The sequence below is a fragment of the Ailuropoda melanoleuca genome, chromosome 1 (genome assembly GCF_002007445.2).
Source record: "Ailuropoda melanoleuca isolate Jingjing chromosome 1, ASM200744v2, whole genome shotgun sequence".
Lineage (NCBI taxonomy): Eukaryota > Metazoa > Chordata > Mammalia > Carnivora > Ursidae > Ailuropoda > Ailuropoda melanoleuca.
Genome location: NC_048218.1, coordinates 104,391,261 through 104,407,200, shown reverse-complemented (window position 1 = coordinate 104,407,200; position 15,940 = coordinate 104,391,261). Strand labels below are relative to the sequence as shown.

At 34.6% G+C, this 15,940-nt stretch overlaps 1 protein-coding gene across 3 annotated transcripts in view; it reads right to left on the bottom strand.

Moving 5' to 3' along the window:
* Positions 1-15,940, bottom strand: part of SLC33A1 (solute carrier family 33 member 1) — a 29,855-nt gene that overhangs the window by 10,006 nt on the left and 3,909 nt on the right. For 2 of the 3 annotated variants that reach the window (XM_011232998.3, XM_002925761.4), the window contains exons 2-4: positions 4,662-4,852; positions 1,097-1,281; positions 710-827 (exon numbers count right to left, since the gene is read on the bottom strand). In XM_011232998.3, coding sequence (XP_011231300.1) covers positions 710-827; positions 1,097-1,281; positions 4,662-4,852 — 494 coding nt within the window. The remainder of the gene's footprint in view (positions 1-709; positions 828-1,096; positions 1,282-4,661; positions 4,853-15,940) is intronic. The other variant, XM_034664103.1, reaches the window with a different exon arrangement.

Sequence of the window (15,940 nt, the reverse complement as noted above, 5' to 3'; positions counted from 1 at the left end):
GTGTGTGTGTATATATATATATATATATACACACACACACACACGCACAATATGTATGTATTATTCACAAAGAGTGAGTCATAACTTTCAGTACAGAATGTGGGGCGCCTGGGTGGCACAGAGGTTAAGCATCTCCCTTCAGCTCAGGGCATGATCCCGGCGTTATAGGATCAAGCCCCACATCAGGCTCCTCCGCTATGAGCCTGCTTCTTCCTCTCCCACTCCCCCTGCTTGTGCTCCCTCTCTCGCTGGCTGTCTCTATCTCTGTTGAATAAATTAAAAAAAAAAAAAATCTTCAGTACTGAATGTAAACCAAAAACCTGGGATCTGTTGCCCAGTAGCCATCATTATTTCTCAAGACTTTCAGAAAGAAAAGGCATCTGGAATAGAAGGAATAAAGAACCCAAGTCTAGGGATGGACTGAGGAACACTTAGGAAGGATAGAATTACTAGCTTTGGAATTAATTCTGTAATATAACAAATACTGGTTGAAGGAACAAAATAAATGAAATGAAGAAACTCTCTACAAATAGAGCTCAATAAATCAAAAGCCACAAAGTTGAAAGTTCATTGTCAAACAATTTCTTCAGTGTCAGACTCATGCTTAAATCTTAAAATTTATTATCATTATTTCAAGGCAACTGTAGAAAAATGTCTTCTTTATTTTCCAAAACCGGTTTACTCCCCGAGAAAACCACAGCAAGCTTACCTGATGTAAAGCATAACTCAGCAGCACTATGATATAGTAATATATAGGGAATCCTCCTTGATGTTCTACTTTGGGAGTCCACCAAACTAGTAGGGCATATTCTAATCCAAGCAATAATCTATAGAAAAAGAAACATGGAGCTGACTTCCACTTTAGGTTAAAAAATAACAAAAACAGAAATCTGTATGTCTACTATGTGAAAAAAGCCTGTTATTTAAAACCTGTTAGGAGGTTAAAAAGAGATAAAAGTACACATAAATGATACTGCAGTTAAAGATGCTTTTCCAGTCTTTTCCCACATATCTACTTTACACACAGGTATTAGTGATATTGATGAATGTTCCTCATTAACCTTTCTTACTTAGTAAGGTTTTATTTCATTTTTACCTGTAGGGCATGGCTTTGTAAAATATGTTTAGTGGCTGGGGACCTGCAGTGTATTTGCTGATAATCAGAGGCAATATTATCTGCAAAGGAACCATTGGAACTGCCAATAAGGCTAAATGTTCTTTCGGTACTCCCTCTTCTACCAATTTCAGTCCTGTTACTGCATCTGCTGCTGAAAAACCAATCTGCAATATAAAAACAAAAAAATATTTTAATTTGTGACTTACAAAATATTTTCCCCAAGCATATGTAAGTTCTCCAAAAACCTCAATCTCATTATTGATTTACAGCAGTTACAAGTAAATATATTATTCTATCTGGTACAACAATTAAGTTACAGAAGGCATACTTTGTCCTATGGTCTACTGACAATATTCAGTGAAAACAACTGAAAATTCAGCACTTTTAGGAACTGCAGATGGCTGTAATTACAATTAAATTTCCATTTCAAAAAGTTCAATCTCTTGCAAATAAACAGTATTCAAATCCGAACTTACTGATTTCTGTGTTTTAAGTTTTAAAAAATCTTTAATTGACTACAAATAAAATCTGGTTAAAATGAAGCATCGCTGCCACATATACACCTCTTTAATGAATTTGACTGATCATAATAAAATTTCCAAAAGTCATCTAACATTTCAAAAGTAATTTTGAGAAAACATTCTATCTGAAGGGTTAAATAAAATGAAGGGGAATAAAAATTGTAGTTTAATTTTTAAAAACAAAAAAGACGCTAAAAGTAGTGAATAAAAGTCTGGGGTGAAATAAGGTCATGAAGGACAAAAAAAGCTGATACCCGCTAAATCCAACATGTGATTCTGGATTGGATCCCTGACCCGGGGAAGAGTAAAGTTATACAGGCTGTTACTGGGACAACTGGTGAAATCTGGGTATAGACTGATTAGATAATAGTATTGTATCAATTTAAATTCCTTAATTTTTTATTAAGTTGTGGCTTGGAAAAGAAAACTCTTGTTCTTAGGAAATACATACTCAAGGTAATTTATGGATAAAGGGGCATAATACAAATTACTCTAATATTTCAGAAAAAATATGTAATAGAGCTCAAATCTACAGAATACATAAAGTGAAACTAACTGTTAACAATTCTAGAATTTGGATAATGACATATGGGAATTCTTTCAACTATATAAGCACATTTTCGATAAGTGTGAAACTATATTAAAAAAACATTCTTTAAAAGAATGCTAATAGTATGTACTTCTTGGAATGGAGCCAAAGGGCAAATTTCACCATAGAAAAATTAAAGGCCAAAGATATTTTACTTAAATCCACAAAAGAATTTCACTACTATTTCACCCATTCTCTTTGTAAATATTAGATATACAAATTGACTTCAAGATTTACTTTATCTTAAAAGTGCTATAGTAGGAGATATTTGTAGTACACATAATCTAACAAAACACCCAGGATATATAAAAATTCTATAAATTAAAAAAAAAGGCAGCTCTAGATATTTAAATGACCAATAACCATATGAAAAGATGCTCAACCTCTTTAATCATCGGGGAAATGCAAATTATAACCATAATGAGATGCCACTATACACCTACCAGAAAGGCTATATTTGAAAGGACAATATATGTCTTTGCAAGGCTGTGAAGCAATTGGAACTCTCTTACACTGCTGGCAGTAGGGAAAATGGAAACAACCACTTTGGAAAAGTGTGTAGCAGTATCTACTAAAGCACTGATTGCCCAGCAATTCTATTTCTAGGTATTTACCCATCAGAAATGTGCATTCATGTTCACCAAAATAGTGCACGTGAATATTTATAGCAGCACTATTCGTAATAGTCCAAAAGGAGAAATAATTAAACATTTGTTGATAGAATGGATAAATTATAGCATATTTATAGAGTAGAATATTATAAGCAACGAGATGAACAAAACTATTGCCATAAATAACAATATGGATAAATTATACAAATATAATGTTAAGTGAAGGAATATAAGAGCTAGACATAAAAATGCATACTGGATATTCCATTTATTATAAAACTCAAAAGCAGAGAAAACTAACCTATGACATTAAAGTTAGGAGAGATGTTACTTTTGGCGAGGTTTACTTTAAAAGGCGGACATTAGATTCTAGACTCTGTAACTGAAGCACCTCCTTATAGAATGCCATCAACAGTGTAATTGTAATCTTTTAAAAAGCAGTTTAGCAATCATATTCACTGGCCCACTAATTGCCTATTTAAGAATCTACTGAAAGGAAATACACAAAAATATTCACTAGTGCATTTTTGTAATTAAAAAACATAAGTAAATTAAATATACAACAGAAAAATGAGTAAATTACAGCAAATCTATACACTGTGACAATTATATAGCTCTTAAAGTCTCTTTTCTTTTTTAAATAGGCTCCACACCCAGTGTGGAGCCCAATGTGGGGCCTGAACTCATGACCCTGAGATGGAGACCTGAGGTGAAATCAAGATTTGGGCACTTAACTGAGCCATGCAGGTGCCCCTAAAAAGTACGTTTCCAAAAATTATTAATGATAAGGAATATGGAGTAATAAGACAAAAATGAGATAAAAATTATATATGGTATGATCCAATTCCACTTTTATTTATATGTATATCTGTATGTATATAAATACATATTAATATTAATTTGTTGATTATAACTTATTAATTATATTCATATATATAAAGCACTTTATATATATATACACACACACATAACATGCACACACACAGAGGGGGAAAAAGAGGGCTGGAAGGAAATATACCAAAAGTGTTACCAATGATTACGTTTAAATGATACAATAATTAGAAAATACTACTACCTTCCTTGAGCCCTTCATTATTTCCTAAAGTTGAATCTTAAGTTCCTTAAGTTTAACCTTCTCAATGTTTCTTTAAAATGTAACCCTCCTTATCGTTAGAGAGGAAGAAAAATTCACTATTTCAAAAACAATGAGGCTCCAATTTTTACCAATTTTTACTTCAGGGTTGTCAAAAGATAGCTGTAAATTGTTTATAATGTCTTTAAAATGTTTTTGGACTATAGAGTTGGGACTTTTTTTTTAATTAGGACATCTTAATACAGAAAACATAAAGAATAAAATAAAAGTTACCAAAATCCCCAAGTCCCCATTTATTTATGGCATATTTCCTTCCAACATTAAAAAAAGTAAGTCAACTGATTTTTAAATAGACTTCTAAAACATATATTTCCGTATCTTCGTAAATCACTATCTAAGTAAATAATTACACCTCTGACATTAAATGTACACTCATTGTAACAGTAGGGAGCTGTTTTTTTCAAGGCATTCGTTTCCATACCAGGCATTAATATCATTCATTAAATAAAATTTCACATTATTAAAAGCACTTCAAATTTGCTTAATTCTTTTCAAGACTCCAAGACGTTTAGGTTACTCCAAGACTTCAAGAGTCTTTTCAAACAAACTTGATATACAGAAAAGACTGTTTTTTATTGTTACATTCTAATAGTAGTGGAAAAGGCAATGAAGTATTCCATGATATTGGTAATTATAGCAGGGTGGTACATTTGCTTTATAAATCTCTTACCTTTGCAGTTAGAATCAGAAGGCAAAATGTCAGAACTGCTGGCATTTTTATAATTGCAAAAAGCAACTTGTACGTATCTGTGATCCCTTGGGTTTCTTCTTTTCCTACTGATACTTCTTTGTTTTCTTTTTTCAGAAGGGCAACTAGAGTTGTTGTTATCAAAAACACAGTTCCCCAGAAAAAAAGGAAATCTGAAATTAAAAATGTTAACATCTATAACTAACTTTTGAAATGACATATTTGCATTGATACTAAATTTTGTATACAACTTTTCTTCCACTAAATCTGTTAAAAAATCAACACTTAGGTGCCATCATGTTCAAGGCAACATAACAAGCATACTAGATGAACAAGATGGTCCTGCCTCTGTTAAATATATATTACATAGACCAAAATAGACAGGGATACTTAACAAGGAAAAAGAAAAGGAATACAGACATTTGTGGGCTGAATGAAACAAGTCTGTTGTGTCATTTTCTTCACGGAAAGTGCTGGGGTGACAGATGATTTTCACACCCCATAAGATCTATCAGTCATACTTTTTTTTTTAAAGTTTGTTTGTTTAAGTAATCTCTACACCCAACGTAGGACTCAAACTCACAACCCTTAGATCAAGAGTCGCATGCTCTTCTCCATCAATCATATTTCTTAAGCACATATGCCATTTCAGTTCTTTATTAAATTATAACTTAGACAACAAACATGCTCATTTATATTAGATCTTCCAACTTTTATTTTTAAACTTTTTAATGTTTTTAATCTGTTTAGAATAGGCTTCAGTAGTGTGACACAGATGGAATTCCCTCATACTTGTACATGCACAATGGAGACACATGAAAAGTACTGTTTTGGGTTGTTTCCGTGAAATAGAGCTTGGCCATTGGCCATTTTTTTGAACAAATTAAGCACAGGGAGTGAATAATGTTCTGAAAGACTCTGTGCAATAATTAAAAATAACAGTAATATTAGAGGCACTATTTATTGAGTATATATATCATGTTCGTAAGTGTGCTAAGCACTTTACATATGCATATCTCCTTTACTACAACAGTCCAATAGATTAGGTTAATACTAAGCCCCAATTTACAGATAAAGAAATAGGCTTAGGTTACATTGCTTGAAGCTACATTCTAAGTCAGTGGTAAAATTGTGATTTCACACCTTTATACAACTAATTTCAAAACCTGTATCTCCTTAACCACCTGAGAAATGCATCTTAGTTTACCACTACAAGGCTTACTGGATAACCCTGTCTTAGTTTCTTCATCTGTAAAATAAGAGGACTTGGCTAGAAAATCCAAGATGCTTGCTACNCAAGATCCTTGCTACTTCTAACATTCTAGAATTGTACTCAGTTTTCTATGCGTTTGCTTTTCATTCTACTGCTCATGTAGCACGACCAACTGTTCATAGAGCCTATTCACCTCTTTTCAAAAACAAGTACAGCAAGCATTCTACAGTCAGGGTTTTTCCTTTGTATTTAGTCTTGCCCTGCTGCTGTGCTAACTCAAGCTAACTGCTGTGTTCACTACAGCTTGAACCTCACTTACAATGGAGGTAAATGGAGTTATTTGTTTAGACCAATTTCACCTTACTAATTCTTTTTAGATTTTATTTTTAAGTAATCTCTACACCCAACATGAGGCTTGAACTTAACAACCCCAAGATCAAGAGTTGCATGCTCTACCAAATGAATCAGCCAGATGCCCCTCACCTTACTANATTTGTTTAGACCAATTTCACCTTACTAATTCTTTTTAGATTTTATTTTTAAGTAATCTCTACACCCAACATAAGGCTTGAACTTACAACCCCAAGATCAAGAGTTGCATGCTCTACCAAATGAATCAGCCAGATGCCCCTCACCTTACTATTTAAATGCTTCTTTTTTGTGTGATCTCATTGGATTTTCATAGCAAACATGTGAGACAGGCAAAGCAGGTATTATTACTATGTAGGTAGACATAAGGAAAAGAAGCTCAGAATATTTGAATCTTTGCCAAAGGTCAAATAATTAAGAGGCAGAATTTGAACCTAAATCTTCTGAATTTGGGTTTCATATTCTTTCCATTATTTTGTATTGCCTATATAATGATTTTTTTAAGTTAATTTTGAAATAAGAATCTACTAGAATTGGCTAATTATTTAGTCTCCACAAGCCTAATCAAAACCAAGTCTCTGCTATTCAAATTATGCAAATTAAAGAAGCTCAAAGTCTTTAAACATATATGGAAATTTATATTCTGGAGTGAATTCTTTTCTCCACTATGATAAATCTAGAATTAATTTTATTTATTTTTTAAATATAATTTTAGTTATGAAAATAAAAACATGAACCATTCTTAAACACAAAGGTATCCATTTCAAAAAATGCAGTAATATATACAAGTCTTACGCTTAAGTTTCATCAAAGTAACATAATTTCTAGTATATGTTAATATAGTGTTTTACAATCTGGTTCAAAAGGAACGAACAACAATTTAAGATCATTCTTTTGAGGTGCCTGAGTGGCTCAGTCGGTTAAGCATCTGTCTTCGGCTCAGGTCATGACCTCAAGGTCCTGGAATTGAGCCCGACATCAGGCCCCTGGCTTAGCAGGGAGCCTGCTTCTCCCTCTCCCTTCCCTCCCCCTACTCGTGCTTGCTCTCTCTCTCTCTCTCTCTCAAATAAATAAAATCTTAAAAAAAAAAAAAGATTATTCTCTTGGGACACTTGGGTGGCTCAGTCAGTTGAGCGTCTGCATTCCGCTCAGGTCATGATCCCAAGGTCCTGGGATCGAGTCCTACATCCGGCTTCTTGCTCAGCCAGGTGCCTTCTTCTCCCTCTGCTTGCCATTCCCCCTGCTTGTGCTCCCACTCCTGCTCTCTGACAAATAAATAAAAATCTTTAAAAAAAAAAAAGATCATTCTTTTAAGCGAGGCTACTTTTCATTATTTTTGCACTCTAAATTCTATGAAATGTCACAAATAATGACTTGTTTACAATATTTCATCTACAATACTATTCTCATTCAGAAAATTTTTGTTCATCATTTGGTTTAAATTAGCAATTTAATATACCCTGAGGGGCACCTGGGTGGCTCAGTCAGTTAAGAGTCTGACTCCCAGTCTCAGCTCAAGTCTCAATCTCAGGTCTTAAATTTAAGCTTGGTGTTGGGCTCCACACTCGGCATAGAGCCTACTTTAAAAAAAGAAAAAAAAGAAATAAAGAAACGAAAAAAAAGAAATAAAGAAACCTAAAAAAAAAAAAAACACAAGACCTATGCTACTTTCACTATCACTAGAAATTTCAATTAATGGTCTCTAATTAAATGTTGAGTGAAAATTAATTTAAAAATTTTTAATTTTTATTTTAAGTTATATACTACTTCAAGAGTTCCAGTTCACTAAGCAAAACACCTTTAAGTTTGCTTAGTTTATTCTCCGAATTTTCATGAACAAAATCTTCATCTACAATCTAAACTCCAATACCAGGAGAAAAACATAAGAACAAGTTAAACAGGTTTCAATACTGTTTGCAGATAAGATTATTTCTAATTTCTTTTTGCTCTTTGGATAAAATAACATTACACGTAAAAGAAGGAAGGAGTGACAATGCATCACTTCAGAGCCCCAATTCAAAGGCTTTCCCAATAGCCCACACAGAGAGAAGCATGAAGCTAATAGCTCAGAAAAAAGAGGCTTAGCCACTGCCAGAAAATATATTGTTTTATGAACACAATTACCATAAATAGTAATAATCTTCAGACTACTGACTATTATTTATTAACACTGCTTTGATGCTAGAGAACATCCATAGTCTAATATACAAACCACTGTAAAGATATCGTTACCAAAAATGATCTAAGTATTTCACTACTAACATTTTGGTGAATTTTGACTTATGTGTTTCATCTGTAAAAGCAATGTGATGTATATATATATGATTAAGACATCAAAGCTGATATGCAAGTTTCATAAACATGATTTTTGGACAAAAACCATAGGTCAAACTAAATATTCATAAGTGCCTACTAAATCTTATCTAGTGCTCCCATGAATGCAAAATTTAAGAGCATGTGCCAATTCACCAGTAACTAAGAAGGATATAATAGCTAGCACCTGAGTGCCTATTATGCCAAGCAAAACACAGGACAGTGCAATAAATCTCACTCTCCAAGACAAGTATTATTCCTAACTTTATACACAATGAAACAGTACTACAGTTCACAAAGTGCCAGAGGTGGGTCTAAACTCAGATCTGATCCTAAAGCAATGTTTTCCATTTTACTACCCAGATGCTCAGATACACCTATCTACAACAAGTAGGCTCTCTTTCCTATCAACCAGATATACCTGAGAAGATACCCATTTTAGCTCCAACCACAAAGTCTGGAACTTAGATACTTCAGCAAACTTATACTCCCCTTCCTGACTTCCATCTCCCCGTATGGTAGTATGGCAAAGGGTATGCAAACCCACAGGATAAATAAACATGGTGCATCTTCCCAAAGAGTTCATTTTACTGAATAGTTTAGAGGGAAGCCTTTTTAATGAAAAAAAAAATATACATTACAGGGAAGGCAAAATTTCCAAGAATTTTTTAAGGTAAAACATCAGACTTCAAAAAGCTCTCATGCTTTCAAGGCTTTGGACTAGGTCCCCAGAACCTCTGGAATAGGTGTAGGTTCACTGTCTGTCACCATCAGAAGAGACAGAAGATTAAGAAGCATTGTCTGATATCCTTAGCTCAGATCAAATTCTCTCTCCCTGGAACTTTCACACTATGGAAATTAACTTTAGTCTTTCAGAAGTCAGTGACAGGAAAGCAAACTTTCAGTTTGTTCTAAACGTCAGGCCTTCCTTTTACCTTCTTGCTTTTGGCACAGCAATCTATTTCACAAGTTAGAACATGAAGGGACTTTAGACATCCATTATCCAGCCCGACACTCTCACTTTCACAGTGGAGGAAATTTAATAGAAATAGCGTGATTGGCCCTGGGACACTGGCTGAGTCTTAACAGAAACAGGCTTTTCTGTGCCACAAATCTTTCTCTTTACTCAAAATATCGATGCTGTTGTACAGCCCTCCCAGAAAATGCTATCTGACTATATACTATATATATTCATTTCTGATTTGGGGACTAGGATGGTAAAAGATAGCATATAACACAAAAATCAAGTAAATATAAACCGAATTTTGAAATCTTCCTAACCCCTTAGGAAGATAAAGCCATGTTTGAGAGCATATACGTTTTCATTAACTCCAACAATGTTAGGCTTTCCTCTGGGGTAGAAGAGATTGTTTCTTCAATTAACGCCTGGATTAAGCAGCTATCTTACTATTAAGGACCATCTTGTCCCAAAATTTGGGCTCAAACTCACCCCAAGATGCAAGGTCTAGAAGCCAACAGATTTAGTGCTCCCATCTCATGCTAACTCTGAGTCTCTATCACTGAATGGATGGAAGTGAATAATTCTTTTAATTTTTTAAAATGTGTTCTATCCAGGGGCGCCTGGGTGGCTCAGTCGTTAAGCGTCTGCCTTCGGCTCAGGTCATGATCCCAGCGTTCTGGGACTGAGCCCCGCTTTGGGCTCCCTGCTCAGCGGGAAGCCTGCTTCTCCCTCTCCCACTCCCCCTGCTTGTGTTCCCTCTCTCGCTGTCTGTCAAATAAATAAATAAAATCTTTAAAAAATAAAAAAATAATATGTTCTGTCCAGGCACAAAATTCTAAAATGGATTTTAATTAAAATATTAAACACATATGATGTATTTCTACTCTGATGCTATGATAGGTTCTTGCATTCAGCTTTTGTATAACCTATAACCTGACACCCCTAAATCATTTTTTGTAAGCTGAATTTAGACCTTTATAAACCAGCAGACAATGAACATTCCAAACTATCACATGAAGATGAAGAGTACATCAGAAGAGGTAACATGAAAAATAGTAACATCAAATGCTGACAAGGATGCAGAGAAACTGGATCATTCATATATTTCTGATAGGAAGATAAAATGGTATATGAAGACTTATTTTCACATAAAATAGCCCAAAACTGGAAACTACTCAGATCCCCGTCAATGGAAGAGTGGTGAAATAAACCATGGTATGTCTAAGAAATTGAATACTTCTCAGCAACAAAAAGCAACAAATCACTGATAGATGAACAACAACCTGGATGAACCTCAAAGAAATTATGCTAACTGAAAAGAGCTAATCTCCAAAGGATATACATACTGCATGATTTCATTCGTGTAACATTTCTGAAATAACATAATTATAAAAATGGCAAACAGATTAGTAGCTGCCAGGGGTTAGAGATGGAGAGGAGGAAATAGGTATAGCTATAAATTAGGCAACAGAAAAAAGGAGTCTTATGGTGATGGTACAATTGAGTATCATTGTGGTAATGGTGATTATACAAGGCCACACATGTGATGAAATTACATAGAGCTACTCACATGTGCGCACACACACACACACAAATGAGTACATGTATACCTGATGAAATCTGAATAACGGTATGAATTGTATCAATGTTCATTTCTTGGTTTTGAGATAGTACTATACCTACGTAAGAGGTTAACAGTGGAGGAGCCTGGGGAAGGGTGAATGGGATTTCACTAAACATTTCTTTGCCCTACTGTGAATCTATAATTATTTTAAAATGAAAAGTTAAAAAAATTAATGGGAAATTTAAGAATGCAAAAATTTTTTTTTTTTTTTTTTTAAGAACACAAAAATTCTAAAACTGTGCTAGGAATAAGAAATGTAGCTCTTGGGGTGCCTGGGCGGCTCAGTTGTTAAGTGTCTGCCTTCGGCTCAGGGTGTGATTCCAGAGTCCCGGGATCGAGCCCCACATCAGGCTCCTCCGCTGGGAGCCTGCTTCTTCCTCTCCCACTCCCCCTGCTTGTGTTCCCTCTCTCGCTGGCTGTCTCTTCTCTCTCTCTCTCTGTCAAATAAATAAATAAATAAAATCTAAAAAAAAAAAAAAAGAAAGAAAACCCCTGAGGCAAAACATTTCCAAACATGGTATTAAAAAAAAAAATGTAGCTCTTAAATGTAAGACAATATAAAACAACCAAAAAAGATAGAAATCTTTAGTTATGTTGAAATCACCTATTCTGTAGCTTTAATTGATCGCCACTGGACTTCAGTCAGTAAGGATTGTGTTCAAAACTGAGGGGAAAGAATGAAATTTGAAAAAAAAAAAAAATCCTTAGATAACACCAAACCAAGAAGTAGAAATGGTGGAAGAGAACTAAAGTCTTGTTTTTTGAATATGCACCCCACCCATAAAAAAGTTACAGCACGCACACTCATGTATAAATTATATACTTGTGACTTCCTATACAAATATAGCATATACAATGTAAAATATAAAACCCAAATTAAAAAACACAAAGTAATTTTTTAAAAGGATGAATTTAAAGAACACATATAGGGGCACCTGGCTGGCTCAGCTTGTAGGGCATGTGACTATTCATCTCAGGGCTGTGACTCTGAGTCCTACACTGGGTGGAGAAATTACTTAAAAATAGAATCTTTAAAATATATATAAAGAACGTGTATAAAAGTCCAGATTTATCCAAGATTGTGTTTTAAAAAAAAATAGGTGAAGTCAGAGGTTTTATACTCTTTATTTCTAATTTTCTAGGAACAGAATATCTCCTAGTCTATTCTGCTTTCTCAAAATATAGTTTTCAGGAACACTATAAATGAAAGTAGGAGACCCTGTAATTAGAGAGGTTCTATGATTCTATCATTGATAAATTTATAATAAAGGCTAATTCAACTGGCCTCTACATAAATTTCAATAAAAGCAGAAGCGAAATTCAGAGTAAAATATATGCCAAATAAAATCAAATAATTTTTCGGTTTAGAGTATATCTTATAAATTGGCTTTTCCAAACAAAAGCAATCCCACAGTTCTTTACTGGACAAAGAAAGCACATAGTACCATTTCTCCTTTGCTTTGTTTTAAAAAGAAAAAAGGCTTTAAGACCTTCTTTTTTGGGGCCCCAGTTTTTAATATCTAATCCTTCCTGAATCTACTAGCTCCAGTATTCCTCTACTTATCTCACTTTACTACTAGGATCCCAATATTTCAAAGTAAGTTCAAATTTGCTCCATTTGTGTGTATGGAGATGTAAGATCCACCAGATTTATGAATCTCTTCCATTCAAGGCAAAAGGATAGCTAAGTTCAAGGATTTTATATCATATACTTTGTATGATATTTACCCAGAGATTAGCTTTTAAGGTAATGGATTAGGTTTTTTATTTTTATAAAGGCTCCTAAAATTATTATACAGTAAAACTAAGTTTATCTGGTTTACAGTTCTACGAACTTTAACACATGTATAAGTTTCAAATCACCACCACCATAATCAAGATACAGAACAGTTCCATCACTCCCCAAAACTCCCTCATGCTATCATCACTTAAACTCACCTTCTTCTCATCCAATCTCTAGCTACTGCCCATCTGTTCTCTACCTCTGTAATTTCACCTTCTGAGAATGCAGGAGAATGTTTTAAGTCTAGATGTACATGCTAAAGAATGTATTACAGACCATTTAAAAATAACTGGTCTATCTAGAAATGGGTCAGTTAGTCCCGGCCACATTCTAAATAGCATTTCTGGTCATGCAAAATATACTGAGTCCTGCTTCAGAAAGCACGACAAAGAAATCTGTCACTAAGTAAGAAATAATTGGTCCTGCTCTCTTCCTAGTTCTAAGAATATCTTACAAATACTGTTTTAACTATATTCATTGCCAGTTTGATTAGCTTTTCTTTCACCATCAGTTTTTTTCCCAAATATTTCCTTTTTTTCTGATTGACTCTTATATGTTCATGCCTATCTATATGACAAATTCTTAAGCTCTAATATGTTTAGCTCTCTTCTCCAGTATCAGACTAACCTGCCCCAACCCAAATACCCTGCTCCTTATCCCAATCACTTCCTCTATTCATGACTGTTATCACTGCTTCTAGAGGAATAGGCCTCAATCACCAGTTCACAGATTGGATCTAGACTAAAGACATATTTCATACAAGTCTAATAAATGTTTTTAAAATTACAAAATAAAAAAGAAAGCTCCAGCTTCTCTTGAATACCAATAAGATTCGGCAATCCTAGGATCCTACTGCCATAAGACAACAATTTATTGAAAATTGAAGCTTCCCACCATTAGATGGGCCATGAGTTTTTCAGGTCATCACTGTCCCGTCCAACCCTACAGTCCTGTACCAACTCCCCTGATTCATTTATACTGTCCATCTACTCAGTCCATCATTTTGGTTTGCAAAGTCCCATTATAAATTCCCTGGGAGTAGAGAATTCTCAAATTTTAACACCTATCGCATGGCTAGCACCAAACAGGCACTAAGTGAATAAATGCCACAGGTCACTTAAAAAGCAAAACAAAAAAATTTTTGTCATTTCTAGGCCATCATTCCAGAAGTGGGCTGATGTTTTTAGACATCAGCAGTTAGAGTGCTACTTTTCGCTGGTAGAAAAGCCCAATCAGCACAAATTATATTTTAGGTTTCAAGGTTTTCCTGGAGGTTTTCCCTAGCTTCCTACCAACTGTTGGACACTAGTAGGTCCTTTGTAAAATAAAGTGTGGATACTCTTTGTTTTATGCCATTTTAGCTTACAAGTTTTCTAAGATTGCTCTACATTCAGACAGTGGGGGGAATCCTGTATTTCTACCTCCAACTAAGCACTTGACCTCAGTTTCTTCATCTATAAGAATGAATTGAGATGGCTGGGGTGCTTGGGTGGCTCAGTTGGTTGGGCATCTGACTCTTGATTTGGCTTGGGTCACGATCTCGGGGTCATGGGAACAAGCCCCATGGACAGGCTTCATACTCAGTGGGGAGTCTGCTTGAGATTCTCTCTCTCTCCCTTCCTCTGCCCCTCCCCTCAGCTTGTGTGCATGCTCACACTCTCTCTATAAATAAATATAATCTTTAAGAAAGAAAAGAATGAATTGAGATGGTAACTTGACTTACTGCAGTGACCGCTTTGTATTGTATACAAAATTGGAATTATGCTGCACACCTGAAACTAATACTGTTATAATTTTACCTCAATTAAAAAAAATCAGCTCCCAAAAATACAAATCAGAATCTAAATTATAAAAAAAAGAAGGAATATATGATCTTTCCAAGTCATAAAACTATGTTCTAATATCTGTGTTCTTCTGGGTTACTTTCATCATCTCTTACAGCTCAAAAGGTTGTCTCTTTTTTTCTCCTAAAGATCCTTGAAAACTAAGGGGGTAGGACAGAAAAAGCTCCTTTCTGAGTTCAGGACTGCCTTGGCTCCCTGAAGTACCCAAAAGCCAATCTCTGCATAATCAAGGTTTTGTTTCTAAGGGATTTTTCTCATCTTTTCCTTCATGTTCTAAATTCATTACTTAGATTACTGCTTTCTAAATGGCAAAAACTGTCTTTTCTCAATATAATCCATTTCTATTTATCTGTAACTCAAAACAAAGTGTTAATCAGAGAATATATTTTACAATTCTAAAATATGCCATAATTCATATTTATAATTCACAATTCTGATTTTCTAAACATCTGCATCAGTGCTTTGGCTCTTCTTTTACTACCTAAACAATTTTATTTCCTTTATGATTCTTTCTGTGCTCTTAAAATTCCTAAAAATTGCTGGGTTTTTTTCTTTCTTTTTTTTTTTTTGTTACACTGCTACTAAGTTCCAGAAAGACAGAAGCTATAAATATGATATGTACAATCATAAAGAAGAGAATGAGGGGGGTGGGGGAATGGGATAGACCGGTGATGGGTAGTAAGGAGGGCACGTGTTGCATGGTGCACTGGGTGTTATATCCAACTAATGAATCATCGAACTTTACATCAAAAACGAGGGATGTACTGTATGGTGACTAACATAATAAAAAAACATTTAAAAAATGTGAAAAGTAAAACCAAGGATCATCAGACATTTCAAACGAATCTACAGGATTAAACACTAAGCCACAGAGAGGGGAAAAAATCATCTCAAGTTAAATCTAGAAAAAGAGAACACAACTGCTTGTTTACAGGGGCAGCTATTACTCAACTCCAGCTGACTACTGCCACCAGGAAACTTAGGTCTGTCCTTGCCATATTTTCTGATTTTTTCAAAACAATCCAGAAATCCGTATTTTAAAGTGAAATCTCCCAATTTTAAATGTTGGCACTGAATGGGTCACAGAAAACATGTCTGTAGGCCTTACATGGCTTGCAGACCAGCAGTTTGGAAATTCACAGAAGAACTAAAAA